Here is a 14936-nt window from a genome sequence, read left to right on the forward strand (position 1 = left end):
CAGGTAATTTCAATCACGTTGAGAAACTTTTAAATGACCTGTGGACGAAAAAATGACTTTCTGTTCCAAACGAATGTTTCAACAGTCAACATTATGTCAGGGTGGGTCACATGCTTTTATGGACACACGCATTGAATGGATGCAATCTGCAGGCTGACGTGCAAAAGGTGAGTCATCTAGACGAAAAAAAAAGTGTACATCTGGTATGACTTCAGTGCACCTTTTATGAGCTGTATGTAGTGGCCTGTGAAAAACACTTACCTGGATGTTCGGAGTTGGTTTCCATGGCGACCAAACAGGCCTGAGTTGGATAACATTGATTATGATCCTGAGGGCAGAAAGAGATAATTATCACCAGGACATTAGTCATGGTTAGGTCAGGCAGACAACAAACAACAGAAAACAGGACTCAGCAGTAGATTTGTGTGGACTGATGCTTAAAAATACAAATTTCTCTTTTACATACACACTTCAGTTCAACTGAGCCATTAAAAAGATTTAAATTGACTTACCTGTGGATGTAGGACTTGCCACCTACAAACTATGAATAAACAAACATGAAAACATAAAAATGTTTGGCATTCTTTATTGTTACACATAGTGTACAATGTGAGGAACAAATATTACATAACATACTACCAGGGTTGGGCATCGGGTCTCGAGCATCAATGGGAACCGGAATCGTTTAAATGTTTATATTTCGATTTGTAGTTTCGATGGCCACTTTGCCGACCTGAAGAAATAGCCGTGTCTCAGTGCAACATTTGCATCACAATGATATCAAGCAGGAGAGTGCTCGACCAACATGAATAATGTTCACACCTGGTGTAGAAATTACAGAATCCACCCATCCATTTTCAATGCCGCTTATCCTCACTAGGGTCACGGGTATGCTGGAGCCTATCCCAGCTGACATCGAGCGAGACGCGGGGTACACATATAGACAATCATTCACACTAACATTCATACCTATGGACAATTTAGAGTCGCCATTTAACCTAACATGCATTTTTTGGAATATGGGAGGAAACCGGAGTACCCGGAGAAAACCCACGCACGGGGAGAACATGCAAACTCCACACAGAGATGCCCAACAGAGACTTGAACCCAGATCTTCCCAATCTCCTGACTGGGTGGCCAACATGCTCACCACTCGGCCACTGTGTGGCCCTGCAATCACAATCCGTGAAGTCAAATAATACATGGCGTCTGTCTCATGCCAATGTAACTGAGAGTTTCAGGTTGCTGGTGATGTGGAAGTTCGGTGGATAATAATAAAGGATGGGAGCTCGGGTGAGGCAAGTTTGTTAACATGCACAGTCTGTCTCTGTTAACGACAGTCAAGGGTCCTCAACTCACACAACACACTTCCGGCATTCAAAATAAGAACCTGCTACATCCTGTTTACCTGTTTCAACAAAATAAGGGTGTCATAAACCAAAAAAGCATACACCAACATTGAGGCGGCAAACAATCCATAGTACTTTTCAAAAGTAAACATCTTTTGTGAAAGTGTACTCCTGTAAAAAAAACCAACAACTTCATAACATTTCTATTCAAGTTGAATGGTTTGATATTTAGATACTGCTTGAAAATAGCCCTGTAAGAAACTCATAGTAAAGGTGATAAAAACTTCATACCGTTACACAATTCATGGAGAAGTTCAGGGTACGGTGCTCTCCCCTTTCCTCTTCACCCTCTACACCTCGGACTTCACACACAACTCCACACAGTGTCACATCCAGAAGTTCTCCGACGACACAGCCATTGTTGGTTGTGTTTCAGAGGGGAATGATCTGGAATACAGGACGGTTATCAGGGACTTTGTCAGCTGGAGTGAGCTTAACCAGCTGCAGCTCAACACCAGCAAGACAAAGGAGATGATCATTAACTTCCAGAGGAAAACATCTCACTTTACACCGGTGAACATCCAGGGAGCGGATATAGAGTTGGTAGACAGCTACAAATTCCTGGGTGTTCACCTTAACAACAAACTGGACTGGTCCGTCAACACCCACGCCCTCTACAAGAAGGGCCAGAGTCGCCTCCGCCTGCTGAGGAGACTGAGGTCCTTTGGTGTGTGCAGGACTCGTTTACGGACCTTTTATGACTCTGTGGTGCCTCAGCCATCTTCTATGCTGTGGGCTGCTGGAGAGGGGGCAGCACGGACAGGGACAGGAGCAGGATCAATAGACTGATCAGGAGAGCGAGCTCTGTCCTGGACGGTCCTCTGGACTCCGTGGAGGAAGTGGGGGAGAGAAGGATGTTGGCTAAGCTGACATCCATCATGAACAACACCTCTCACCCGCTAAATGACACTGTTGTTTCCCCGGGCAGCTCCTTCAGCAGCAGACTGTTACACCCACGGTGTAAGAAGGAGAGGTTCCGCAGGTCCTTCATACCGACCGCTGTCAGGCTCTACAACACCTGCACCACCTGAACCATGTTGTAGACACTATGCTTTCTTTACACTGTTCTCTTTACTTGTCTTGCTTGCTTGCTGCTGTAACAAGTAAATTTCCCCGCTGTGGGATAAATAAATAAATAAAGTACATACATACATACATTTAATCGAGAAAGAACTCTGGTTAGCGCCCTCATTTAAACCATCCAAACTTTTAGGACAATGCCTCTTAAAAGCATCAGGATCAAGAATTGTTAGGAACCGAAATCGAACCAAGTATTTGGCATCAGAACCGGAATAATTGAAATTCGAACGATGCCCAACCCTACAAACTACACATACAAAAGAGAGATCTTTTTTTATTGTCGTCATCAAACATTTGCCTCAACATGAATGAAGTTAAACCTTCCTGTAATATCTTGAGAGCTTGAATCTTGTATATTGTGTCATCTACAGTAGGTAGTAAAAAAAAGTTGTATTTTAGGCAGGCGTGTGTGTCATGCAAAAACAAAGGCTGTTTGTTTTAAACTGAGGTCCATTAGAGTAAAGCGGGAGCAGTTATGCCAACTTTAAATCCAAGCTGGTACGTGATGGTGTTACCCTAAGCCCCGCACTTCTTTTTTTCTTTCCAGTAAACAAAAACACTATTAAATAAATATCCAGCGTCAATGTACACATGAGTGTGCTCCTCAGACCTCCACGTGGGGGTCTGAGCCCAGACCCTGAGCCTGCAGAGCCTCCTCCCGCTTCATCTTGGGCTTCTCCGTGCGTGTGTGCCACACCAGCACCTGTGCACAATAAACACACACCACTAAGACGAGAATACAAATGATCAGAAATAAGTACAGTGTGACACATACAAAAACACTCACAAGGGAACAATCCTCTGCTTTAGGCTCCAGCTGATCCATGGTGACAAGGCCCTGCAGGAAACTACTCTCCAGGAAGCCCATGGGTGCCATGCCATCAAACCAGGAGTCTGGATTGGCCAGAACCAGCTTGAGGGACACGGCGAAACCGGCCATGTCCATTGGAAAGGGACGACTGGGGCGCCAGCCGGTGTGGAAGCGCACCACCTGACACCATTGGCCAAAAAATACATTTGTGTTGGTCATAGACACTTCGAATCAGTCTATTGTGAAACTCTGTAGGCAGGGGCGGACTTACCATTAGGTAAACACAGGCAATTGCCTAGGGTCCCGAGATTTCCATGGGCCCCCAAACGTCTCATAAAAACTGATTGGCGATTTTTTTCTTTGATTTAAAGTACATATTACTGTTTTAGTCTGAATTCACTTGGTCATAATGCAACTACATCAAAATGCTTTATCTATCATCTTTTTGACCCTTCCCCCCCTCCCTCCTCATGCAATGGACAATTCCATTTGTTGGCGCGGTTTGGAGAAAAATTCAACTGTGTTACCCCAGGGGAGCAGAGAAGAGAAGGCGAGAGGAAAACAAAGTTTTTTTTATCAAAACTACTGAAGGTGTCAACAGCTCTGGTCAACATTCCTGCTGCCAGCATGCCAACTGCACGGTCCGTCAAATCTTGCGACATCTGTGGCATTGTGCTGTGCGATTTATTGTGGGCAGTCTAAGGCACAGCTGTGCACTAATCATGGTGTCTAATCAGCATCTTGATATGGCACACCTGTCAGGTGGGATGGATTATCTACGCAAAGGAGAAGTGCTAACTATCACAGATGTAGACAGATTTGGGAACAATATTTCAGAGAAATGGTGATATTGTGTATGTGGAAAATGTTTTACATCTTTGAATTCATGTCATAAAAAAATGGGCGCAAACACAAAAGTGTTGTGTTTCTATTTTTGTTGAGTGTAGATGATAGTTAAATAAATAATAATAATAAAAAAACAAAATCAAATAAATACTGTACATTTAAAATAGAACAGCACTTTTGTCAGTGCAGTAACAAGGATGTGGAGGGCCCCAATGACTGGGTTTTGCTTTGGGCCCCAAAATGACTAAAAATGCCCCTGGCTGTAGTAGGTATCTTGTAACCTTTACAAAGACGAGTCCGCCCCATTTATACGTCCATCACTTCACGGACCAGCTTTGTAAAAAAAAAAAAAAAAAGGAGGCATCATCACACATCTGACAATGAAAGTCTGCCAACTACCTGTCAGTCAGCTACACACGTGTAAGTTTGATCAAGTCTTGATCATTATTTCTTCAGAGAATAAGCTAACCCAGCATGATGTTGCTGTTAAAATGTGAGTGTAGCTAACATAGCTATACAACTGTTGCTAACGTTTGTGTCCTCCTGTCCCACTCCTTAATGTTAAGTTCTGGTATATCCGTTAATTTGGACAAATGCAGAGTTACAGTGTACAGTATGTGTAAAAAGTGGGTAAAATGCACATTAGCGCTTCTTGGAGCCACACACACTGTACTGTATGTAGGAGCCAGGTGTAGACAAATACAGCTCATTGGCACGAAAGCTACAGACACACAAAACCGTATGCTCCCAGAAGGGCTTTCTAGAAGTACTTTTAAACTGTCTAAATTCCAGCAGTAAGGCGAGATTTTTCCCAACACACTTCCAATACACTATCGTGGGACATCTGAGATGGTTGAAAATTGGTGAAAAATACTACAATGTTACTGCAATGCGGGACGTTTAATCATCTCTCTCTCATTTCCACACATTCTTGGCAATAAAAGTGCATGCCTACCTAATCTTGTGACAGGGAAAGGAACTGTGTTTTTGTTTTGTTTTGCGTTTTGTTCCTCCATCCTAAGCTACAATAACCAACCTTTCCTCCTTCCACCACAGGCTTCTCGTACTTCATCCCGCCGACCAGTCCCACAGGCCACACAGACACACGCTGCGTGTTCCTCATCTGAGATGACACACAATCATCATCATTGCCGTGACGACGCCAGGTGAAGCCTTTCCACGCGTTTACCTCTTCAAATAGTTGCAGGCTGTAAGTGTTGTCATCGTCAGCGAAATAGACCACCCCCTGCTGGCTGTGTGTCTTCTCTCTGAGCCAGCGCAGTGCCTCATTCCTCTGCTCCACACCACGAGGCTTCAGCCAGTTGGGGTCACCCTGATAAGGAAGGGACGCAGACATTTTGTTTCACACTCGAAGAAGACAGTCATGTGCAAATCCTGTGTGCACGGCCAACCTCCTGCAGCTTGCGCTCCTTGGCGGTGGCCACATGAAGGTGCGTGTAGGTCAAGCCACTCTTTGCCAGGAGGTCGCGCACAAGTGCTGTCTTGTGATCGGAGTCCTCCACTATGATCCAGTGGAGCTGCGGAACATGGAGGAACGTCTGGGACAAGCGAGTCAGCTCAGCCTTTTGCACCAGCCTGGACCAGAAGGAGAGGAACGAATGTGTTGAATCAGTGGGATTGAGAAGTGTTGGTACAGCTACCTGGCGTATGTGGGAGTGATGACAAAGATGGTGGGCAGGGAGGACTTGGGGTCTTTTTGGGGTTGTCTGGTCTCCCCGGACTTCCTCATTTGCTCCTGGAGGCGATGCAACTCCCCCCGCAGTCGAGATATAACACGCTCCTTGGGAATGTCATGCTCTGTGCAGTCGCAACGTTGACCTGACGACAAAACACAACTCATTGTATAGCTGCAATGTCTCGAAGGAGGTGATTTTTGCACATATTTCTACAAGTCCCTGGAACATGACAGACCAGGTCTCCACTCTTGCATCCTTTCAGCAAACACACTAAGATTGTCACTTACCGAGCTGCATGAGGGCGTAGATGAGGCCCAGGAGAGAGACCATGAAGTACAGCACAAACACAGTCTTCAGCTTCAGCCTCATCTTCATTGTTGTATGTTGAAGCTTTTGCAGAAGACACTTACGTGGTCACCAGACACTTCATTAGGTATATATAAAATCCTATAATGAGATCCAGTACAACAGCTGTATAATGAATTCTGCAATGACTAACAATGAACATATTGTAACATCAGTGCCATTTAAAATGAACATTATTATTTTTCGTCATTACATTACACTGTATCTTGTACTGGATGCAGACACTATAGAACTACCTTAACTGGTGCTAAAGCATCTCTGAATCACGTTTAGTTCATTTTGGCTAAAGAGTGCATTCACAATAATAAAAATAATTTTACAAATACAAGCTCCAATTAGCCAAAAAAACCCGAATAGTAATGCTTTGTACTTACGACTAAACGTCTAGCGCACAATTAATTCATTGATTACGTTATGCTTATAAGTATGAATAACACTCGGGAGGATATGACAAATGTTTTGATTGAAGGTTCATTTGTGCTCGCTTAAGAAAGTTAGCTTGACGATGACGTTTGAAAATAAAAAAATAAAATAACGTATATAGTTTATGCACGTACCTACTGCTGGTGAATGCAGCTGATAAGATATTTAAAATTTGGAGTCATTATCAACGTGATGATGGAATGCTGACCCATCCATTCGTTTTGGCTTGCAGCAGTTCACCAACCACTTCCTGTCTAAGTGCCACATGTAAAAGCGACCTACTGAAACAGCGTCACGCTTCATATTAGTTCCAACTGGAAGAAGACGGACATACAGTATTTACTGATGTCACTTTCACAACGGATCGAAATAATAATAATAGAGCGTATGAAAAGTCAAACAACTTCATTTTATTTGTAACATACAAACAAAACACTGACAAGGCAGAATCACTTGATTCCATTCCATTTTGATGAATGGACTGTATGCATCCCTCTAACACAATTTTAAAGTTTCTTGTTTAGAAAGTATTTTACCTCAAGATGAAATCCACAAGAGCATATATAGGATGTATACATACTAGGGGAGAAAAAATCCAGATAAAGTTCTGTGATCAGAGTGTAAGATTATACACCAAAAAATGGACAAACTCTTACTTAAAATCTGGTACTTTTAATGGAGTTAAGGAGTACTAACGAGCATCCTTTTTTTTTTTTTTACAAACAGAAGTCGTTTTTTTCAATGAATTGCAGGAGCAAGTCATGGGCTTTATTATTACAACTACAACTATCCACAGTTCTTATTAAAATGGAATGAGAAAAAACAAATGCTGACTCCACCTGGAAAAGTCCCAACAAGTCAGTCAGTGAACACATCATCACTATGTACAACATCCTACTTTTTAAAATTTTTTTCATTGTAGCTTATGTTGGGAGTGTATCTTGAACACTTTTCTTGCTTATCAGTCGCACATCATTCTACAAGGCATTAATCAGTACGCAATCTCAGTGTAACCTTGAGCTAATCATAATGGAACTACAAAAGGCCCACATTTGAATTCACTGATGAGTAAACAAAGCATTTGACCTAAAAAGGGTTTTTTATGGTGGCCTATGGGTCTGATGCAGATTAAAAGCACTCCAAATGTACCCTGTAGGCTTTGTAAACATATGAACAAGAACTACACCTCTGCTGCTGCCGTTCCAGGTCGTCTTCACGGCGCTAAAATAAAATCTCAGATTTGAGGGAGGAAAAGGCGTGGTTAAAATGTTTGAAATTGAAACGTTACTGCTTAATTGTGGCACAATTGTCATTAAGACTTGTGAAAATGAAATGGGTGCACTGTTGCTCCCACATGTTGAAGAGCTGTACATAACAAAGCCTCGCATCTGTCACAACATAAAAGGCTTGATTGGATAGTCTTAGAAAGAGAGTGCACTTATACTGCGTCACTCAAGGAGGCAGAAAACACTTTGCGACCACAACAATGGGGAAACGCACAAAGAACAGATGAAGTCAACAAGAGGTAAATGCAAGAATCATCATGTTGTTGTCTCATAACGGATTCAAGTGTACATGGTTGCCGCCCGGATAGAGGAGGGTGCAGCTGCTAACCGTGTTTATGAAAAAGATGGGACAAGACAAGGTCTATTGCAGTGACAACGTAATGAATCGGAATGAGAAGCCGGGAAAAGATTAAACAAAACAAGAAAAGCTCACATGCTGCTTTTACAGCAGGAAAACACTCCAAAACATCACCATCTGTAACAGTGCACGACTCTCAGTGGAGCGGCCTATTTAAAAACTTAAAGAAAAAAAACAAAACAAAAAAACAAACAAAAAAAAAAAGCAGTAACACACTACTGCCTTTCGGAGACCAACCCATCAGTGGCAGCAGCCGCCGCAGTGGCTGCCACCGTGGCTGTGACCAACAGACGCCTCGCCGTGTTTGGTCCGCCGGCTCAGGATCTCGTAGGAGCAGTCATCGCCGCAGCAACCGGACATGCTTGGTGAGGTCTCATCCATTTCAAACCTGGAGGAAGAGCCACAAAAAAGGGTATAAACTGCCACAATTAGTCCGTTGAGAAGATGTGGTACTCACTGTAGAGCGTCTCTGAAGAACTGGTACGCCCCATGGTTGTGTTTAAAAACAGTCAACATCACTTTCTTCATCTGTGTACTGCGGAGATGAGAGACAGCAGGTGCCCGAGTTATCAACAGATGGTCATGGTTTATTTGTTTTGGACATGCTTAACGAGTTACATTAATGTACGCCACATGATTACATTGATAAAACGTGCCTGAAAAGGAGTAGGAAGAAGCAGAGTTGATTTAATCCTACCCCTCCTCCATTTCTATTGAGAATTAATTCACACCATGTGCTTTATATGTTGACACTTACAATAATTATGTGGTTACAATTTGTCATTATAAAAAGTTGGTTTACTTCCTGTGTTTGAGCGTCACCATTTTCTAATTGGGAGAGAAAGGAATATATAAATCATGTAGTGATAAATAATGCAGTGATGAAGGAAAAAAAAAGCAAAGAAAGAATAAAACACAACATGTCATTACTATTTAAAGAGTTTATTTTTTAAATTAAGCTATTTCTTGTGCATTTATAAGTTTTTCTTTAAAATCTAAATTGTTCATATTTTTCAACCCTTGAAGATTTTTTGGACCAATTTCTTGCTGCTACAATTGAGCAATACTGTCTCCTAGTGGCTACAGAGTGGCGAGCCCACAGGTAACCAACAGCACTGACATAACACTTGTAGAAGCATTGATTGAGGGCGTACTAACCAGGAGTGTCAGGAGACACTCAGTTCACAAGAGACAAAATGAGACGATACACGAGATTGGGTCTACGAGACAAGATTACATTTTAACGTTACTTTTAAGAAAAGTACAATGAAAAAAATCCATAAGACAATATATTGCAATCTACTAATTTAATTTAATTTCGAATTAATTTTGTATTTATTGTGTGATTAATTCATTTATTTATTATCGTCCAAGGCCTGGTGCCCACAAGATATTTTTTGCTGAACGATAAATCTTGTTACACCCCTAGTACTAACACTAGACATCACTTCCATTCTACTATATTACTGCAATTTCTATGACTTTTTTGGAATGTTTCACTTATTTGAAGTCGTTATGATTATACGGCATATTTTGTGCAAGGTGGCTGCTGTCAGTTTTTGTGATTTATGCTGTCCTGAGAGTTTCTCACACTTTGCAAATGTTTCAGACACTGTTGGTTGTTTGAGGGTGCCAGAGGTTTGTTTCTCTTGTGAAAATCCTCATGCTTTTTTGTGATGCTGCTTCAAATGCGTGATGAGGATGGTCATATTAAACATCCCCCGTTTTGTACCCCCATGGGAAACTTGTGCATGACACATTTAGCACTCAGCTGCAACATCTTTTTCAGACATTAACAAAAAAAATACTGCCACACAGCTGACATCACTCCTACGCCTTGCTACTTTGTTTGCAAATTAGCACACGCTGTTGTGATCTTGTGGGCTCTATCCGGGCGCCGCTGGATAGGAGCGCAGATTCTGGAATGGACTGCTTGTATCGGAGTGCTTATATGAAGAAATTCTAGATGCAGGAAACTGGCTGACTGAAGCTAAACATCACCGGGATTGTGATGTTTGGGTGTGGATATGAAATACTGTAGCTTTTGCCTGGACGTCGAGAGGATGATGAGGAGGTGGAAACGATCACTTTGTTGAAACAACTACAACACAAGTCTCTCTTCGCTTAGACAGTGGCTCCCCTCCCTTGTTTCGAGTGTTCCGTGTGATTAAATTTGACACACCTTACCAAGTGTGAGTACGCTTTTAGTCAAACTGTGAGGCAGCTTGAGAAAAATAAAACATTTTCCAAATCTGCTAAGCTAAACTGAGAAAGTACACAGAGTCTAGGGTGAGCAGAAAACTGCACAAAACAATTCATTCATTCATTCTATCACACTTGTCCTCACTATGGTCGCGGGGGTATGCTGCAGAATATCCCAGCTGACTTTGGGCGAGAGGCAGGGTACCTCCCGTTGAAACTGGAAGAAGTGGACGGGGACCGGGAAGTCTGGGCTTCCTTACTGAGACTACTGCCCCCACGACCCGGATAAGCGGAACAAAATGGATGGATGGGTGGATGAAAAGCCTAAGCAAGGCACAAGTCACCACTATCTATTACCTGTTAGCGATGAGCTGTAAAATCTGGATGAGGAACTTGCCAAGCCCTTTCCTCCGCACTTTGCTCTCCAGCTGCACCTCATAGCTGCAACATGTTCACAAGGTCACACTGAATGCATGGATGATTGAGTAAAACATTTTTCAAAGGGTCGGCCTACCAATATAGCACCTCCTCCCCGCACTCCACGTCAAACCGGAAGTGAGAAAATGCCACGGGGGCTGAGTCTCCGTCACGGGCGAGCAGGTACCATGCCCTCTCGTCGTTCATCTCCTCTCGCTTCTCCCGCTCCTTCCAGCCCCACTCGCTCTGCTCATAGCTGCCAGTACAGCAGCCAGGGGTCATTTAACCCCCCCAAAAGTTAATTATTTAAATTTAGGAACGTGTTCTTACAGAGTCTGCATGTTGGCACGGGTGAGTTCAAAGGCCCACTCCACAGAGAGTGGGTTGAGGGCAGTCACTCGTTTGCACTCGATCTGCAGGTTCAAACTGGGCCAGAGAAGACAATCTCAGCACCGAAAACACGTTGGGATAGTGTGACTCAGTACATAAATACCTACCCGTTTCTGTCGTACTTTTTGAAGGCTGGGAAGGCATCCAGTGGGTCATCAAGCTAGGAAAAAAAAAAAGCCACAAATGTTAGCTCATTGTAAAACGCATCATCTTTTCGGGGCCTTTTCCGGAAAGTACTTTCTTCTTACCGCTGTGGTCATAAAAGGATAGTCATGGTTGAAACTAAGTGGGCCCTCTAACAACCACAATGAATTCTAATCCTGACTTTTTCCTGTACATGGATCAGCTGTTAATGTGAATAATAAACAAAAAAGCAACTGCTGATAACATTGAGTCCAAGCCCAAAAGCTTTCTTTCCAAGCTCAGAAGCCGAGTATTGCCGCAATCATGTGCCTGAAACTCAAATGTGTAATTCATGACTACAAATAAGCTTTTGATGCAACCTGAAGAAGGAAAACAAATAAAGCTTGATGCCAAGCATCTATCAGTCAGTCCCACGGGTGCAATTAGCTAAGGCATCAAAGCTATGCTTGACAGCAAGCGTCAAAACTGTGTAGCCAACTGACTGTACCAGACAAAACCCTTCCAACATTCCCCTCTCTGCAATCAAGTCACCTTGTTGGCAGCGTCCACCTTGGCGCAGACGGCATCCATAGCTGCCCTCTCCTCCAGACGCCGTGCTTTCTTCTCCTTCGCTCGGCTGGATTTTCTCTGTACAGTTGAGAAGGCCAGCGTCAAAGCAAATCTACCATCTTTGTTGGGCCTCATAAATAGATGCAATTGAACTTAAGCGTATTTGTGAACTATGTAGTGAAGGGGCCACACATCAGCAGATCTGGGTTTGAATCTCCATTGAAACATCACGGTGTGAAGTTTGCATACTCTCCCCGTGCATGCGTGGGTTTACGATGGGTACTCAAAAACATGCACGTTAAATAAAATAGTAAATTGTCCATAGACGTGAATTGTTATTTTAATGTATGTACCCTGTCATTGACTGGTGATCAGTGCCCAGCATCTTGCCCAAAGTCAGGTGGAATAGACTCCAACTCACCACTAATGACAAGCTACAGAAAATGGATGTAAAGATGGTGCATTGTTTGATGCATGGCTAAGATATGAACTTGTCAGTGCGCAAAGATGAAGTGGGGGGCGGTAATGCGCTCAGGGGTCCACTTTGGCTTAAAGCATTAATGGTAGGAACATGTGGAGGGGTTTACAGCGAAGAGTGAAAGAGGAGGACGGGAGCACAAACACTGCCTAGCACAGCATCCTCGACTAACAACATGGATGTGCTTGCTTGTTCATAAGAACACACACGACTAGTTATAATAAGCAGCGGTATTGAATGCCATTGATGTTAGGCTAACACGACTAAATCGCTCCTTTGTGAGGACCCCGAGGTGTAAAAGCGTGTGGTATGGTAATAATTCCCAACGTTAAGTGTTAGCTAGCATGCTAACCATGGCTACCTGGAGGTAACTAGGCGGCATGCGCGGCTAAAAAGAGCTCATCCACCATGGACCCTTCTTCCTCTCCTGTCCACCCCCTTCATCAAATGCATCTCTACTCTCTGTCTTAACACCACCACCCCTTTTATTTGGGTCACTTCACCACACACTCACCCCCATGTTTCGTCGTCCGATCCGTCACCCACGGGGTAACTCTCCTCCTTTTTGTCCCGCCGCCTGATTGTCGCCGCCGGTTAGAGTGAACGAGAGAGCCGCTTTAGAACGACAATGATTTCCGTGCTAACAAGGCTAACTTGGCTACTGCACCGGCAGGCCCGCCGTGAGAGAAGACGCAGGTATCCGCTAATAATAAAAACAGCGGTAATAAAAATAATAATGTATTAGTTTGACAAATACAGGGTGCTTGTTCGAGTGGCGCCAACAATTTATTACATGTCCTCGTTGCTTCACTCTCTGTGTCGACCAACCATGAGGTGTTCACGTACTCCACCAACATTCCGACATCACATATTTCACAGGGACACTTTCGCAAAAACTTCGAGAGAACAGTTTAAAAAAGGTGCTCGATTTCGACTGTTGGTGTTGCAATTCATCAGACAAAAGATCTCAATTCAGTTAGACTCTATCAATGAAGTCTGCAAACACTTGAAAAATTAAGCTTTGAATTCTCCGTGATCCTGAAGGCACCTCTGCATGAGCGCCAATTGTGCTTCCTCGATTGGGAAGGGATTACTGTGCATTTGCCATGCAGAAACATGGCATTTAGTTTCACGTAAGTGTCAAATGCGTATTATGTAAAGAAAATATGTGTTCTCTTGGGATATTCAGTGGGCTTCTGCAATTTTTTGGTCCAAATGCACAGACGTGCTTCATCCACTTTCTTTTTGTGCAATGCCAAGTGTTCAGCTATGTGTTGCAAGGCAAGGGCACTGTTGCCAACGTTTCAGTAAGAAAAGTAGCTATTGGCTGTCCTATAAGTTGTTAAGTGATGTCATGGTGTAATTTGCATAACATTTGCATGTGATTTGTAAACTGCTGGAGAAAAAAAAAAAAACATTACCTCATAGGAGAAACAAAAACAGTGAGTAAATACACCTTCATTATGTTTAGAACTACAAATAAACGTAAGTCAGCTGGGATAGGCTCCAGCATACCCCCGCGACCCTAATGAGGAGAAGCGGTATAGAAAATGGATGGATGGATGGACTCTTCGTTAATTAAAAAAATAAAATAACTTTAACATTTTATCTCGGCCAGCGCTTATTAAAGTCCCCTTTAATAAAGTTCTCGGCTATTGAGAACTTTTTGAAATTTTTAAATATAAAAATATAAATGTTATTAATTTCAAATCTCATAAAACAATTTTGCTCTTAAAATTGAGATATGGATGAATGATCACAAAAATACTTCAAATCAAACCAAACATCATGCATGATAAACAAAACCACACAAAGTAATTACAAATAAATCAAACACCCATATTACAGTTAATGCATATTTACAGTGCGAGGGCATCCAGAACCTACAGTTGTGGGAGGAGTCGTGCCAGCCGTGGCCAGAGATTGGTGGTATGGGTGTTGGGTCCCCAGCAAACGCGGGAGGTGCAGCTTGGTCCCGCAAAAAATAGACACACCGGTCTCGAGACCTCAACAGAGGCGCGCTTGCGCCCTGCAACAGAACGCACAATAAAGCACACACAAAAACACTCGCCGAGCGGCAAATTGGCCCAAGTGGCAGCTGACAGCAACCTGCACGAGCCGCAGTGATGCCACACATCATCAAACAATATACCATCTCAACAGCCATCCATTTTCTATACTGCTTGTACTCATTAAGGTCAAGGTCGAGCTGGAGCCTGTCTCCCTGACTTTGGGTGAGGGGCGGGGTACGCCCAGTGGGGTACACCAATGGTGGCGGTATCAACTTATTGTCATCCCATGTGAGTAATGGTCTCACCTTGGCCACTCCAGTGAAAAATTTCTGACTTCGCCACTGGGCACACCCTGGCCTGGTCACCAGGCAATCACAGTACACATATCCTCTTGACGAAGAAATGCAAATGTGAAAGCGCTTCTTGCAGGCACAATATTTACAAAATGCCAAAATCATGTCAGCTCAA

General features: G+C 43.2%; 2 protein-coding genes across 4 annotated transcripts in view; both read right to left on the reverse strand.

Moving 5' to 3' along the window:
* Positions 1-95: 95 nt before the first annotated feature.
* On the reverse strand, positions 96-6891 carry b3gat3 (beta-1,3-glucuronyltransferase 3 (glucuronosyltransferase I)). Of its 2 annotated transcripts, none has more exons than XM_054800186.1 (9): positions 6767-6891; positions 6131-6290; positions 5808-5985; positions 5559-5742; positions 5336-5479; positions 5183-5269; positions 3277-3480; positions 262-3192; positions 96-176 (listed from the first exon to the last, which is right to left on the reverse strand). In XM_054800186.1, the coding sequence occupies exons 2-8, from the start codon at positions 6216-6218 to the stop codon at positions 3094-3096; spliced, it is 984 nt and encodes a 327-aa protein (XP_054656161.1). In that variant the 5' UTR covers positions 6219-6290; positions 6767-6891; the 3' UTR covers positions 96-176; positions 262-3093. The 2 variants fall into 2 exon arrangements, with proteins under 2 accessions (XP_054656161.1, XP_054656162.1); XM_054800187.1 differs by having other exon boundaries at positions 121-328; positions 513-3192.
* A 131-nt stretch (positions 6892-7022) lies between these two features.
* The window catches only part of naa40 (N-alpha-acetyltransferase 40, NatD catalytic subunit), a 94118-nt gene continuing 86204 nt past the window's right edge, over positions 7023-14936 (reverse strand). Inside the window, exons 1-8 of one of the 2 annotated variants that reach the window (XM_054752540.1) lie at positions 12971-13304; positions 11961-12056; positions 11393-11445; positions 11226-11321; positions 10993-11151; positions 10836-10919; positions 8734-8811; positions 7023-8664 (exon numbers count right to left, since the gene is read on the reverse strand). In XM_054752540.1, coding sequence (XP_054608515.1) covers positions 8517-8664; positions 8734-8811; positions 10836-10919; positions 10993-11151; positions 11226-11321; positions 11393-11445; positions 11961-12056; positions 12971-12976 — 720 coding nt within the window. In that variant the 5' untranslated portion in view covers positions 12977-13304 and the 3' untranslated portion in view covers positions 7023-8516. Of the gene's footprint in view, positions 8665-8733; positions 8812-10835; positions 10920-10992; positions 11152-11225; positions 11322-11392; positions 11446-11960; positions 12057-12970; positions 13305-14936 lie in introns of those variants that run through there. The other variant, XM_054752541.1, reaches the window with a different exon arrangement.

This window comes from Dunckerocampus dactyliophorus, chromosome 15, assembly GCF_027744805.1.
Source record: "Dunckerocampus dactyliophorus isolate RoL2022-P2 chromosome 15, RoL_Ddac_1.1, whole genome shotgun sequence".
NCBI classification, from domain to species: Eukaryota; Metazoa; Chordata; class Actinopteri; order Syngnathiformes; family Syngnathidae; genus Dunckerocampus; species Dunckerocampus dactyliophorus.

Bases quoted from the DNA above. Each gene is read 5' to 3' on its own strand.
- b3gat3 (XM_054800186.1), bottom strand. From the start codon at position 6,218: ATGAAGATGAGGCTGAAGCTGAAGACTGTGTTTGTGCTGTACTTCATG. The intron at 5,270-5,335 runs GTAAACGCGTGG...GTGTCATCTCAG, and splicing joins GCCTGCAACTATTTGAAGAG to ATGAGGAACACGCAGCGTGT. The intron at 3,481-5,182 runs GTTGGTTATTGT...CAATGGTGTCAG, and splicing joins CTGTGGTGGAAGGAGGAAAG to GTGGTGCGCTTCCACACCGG.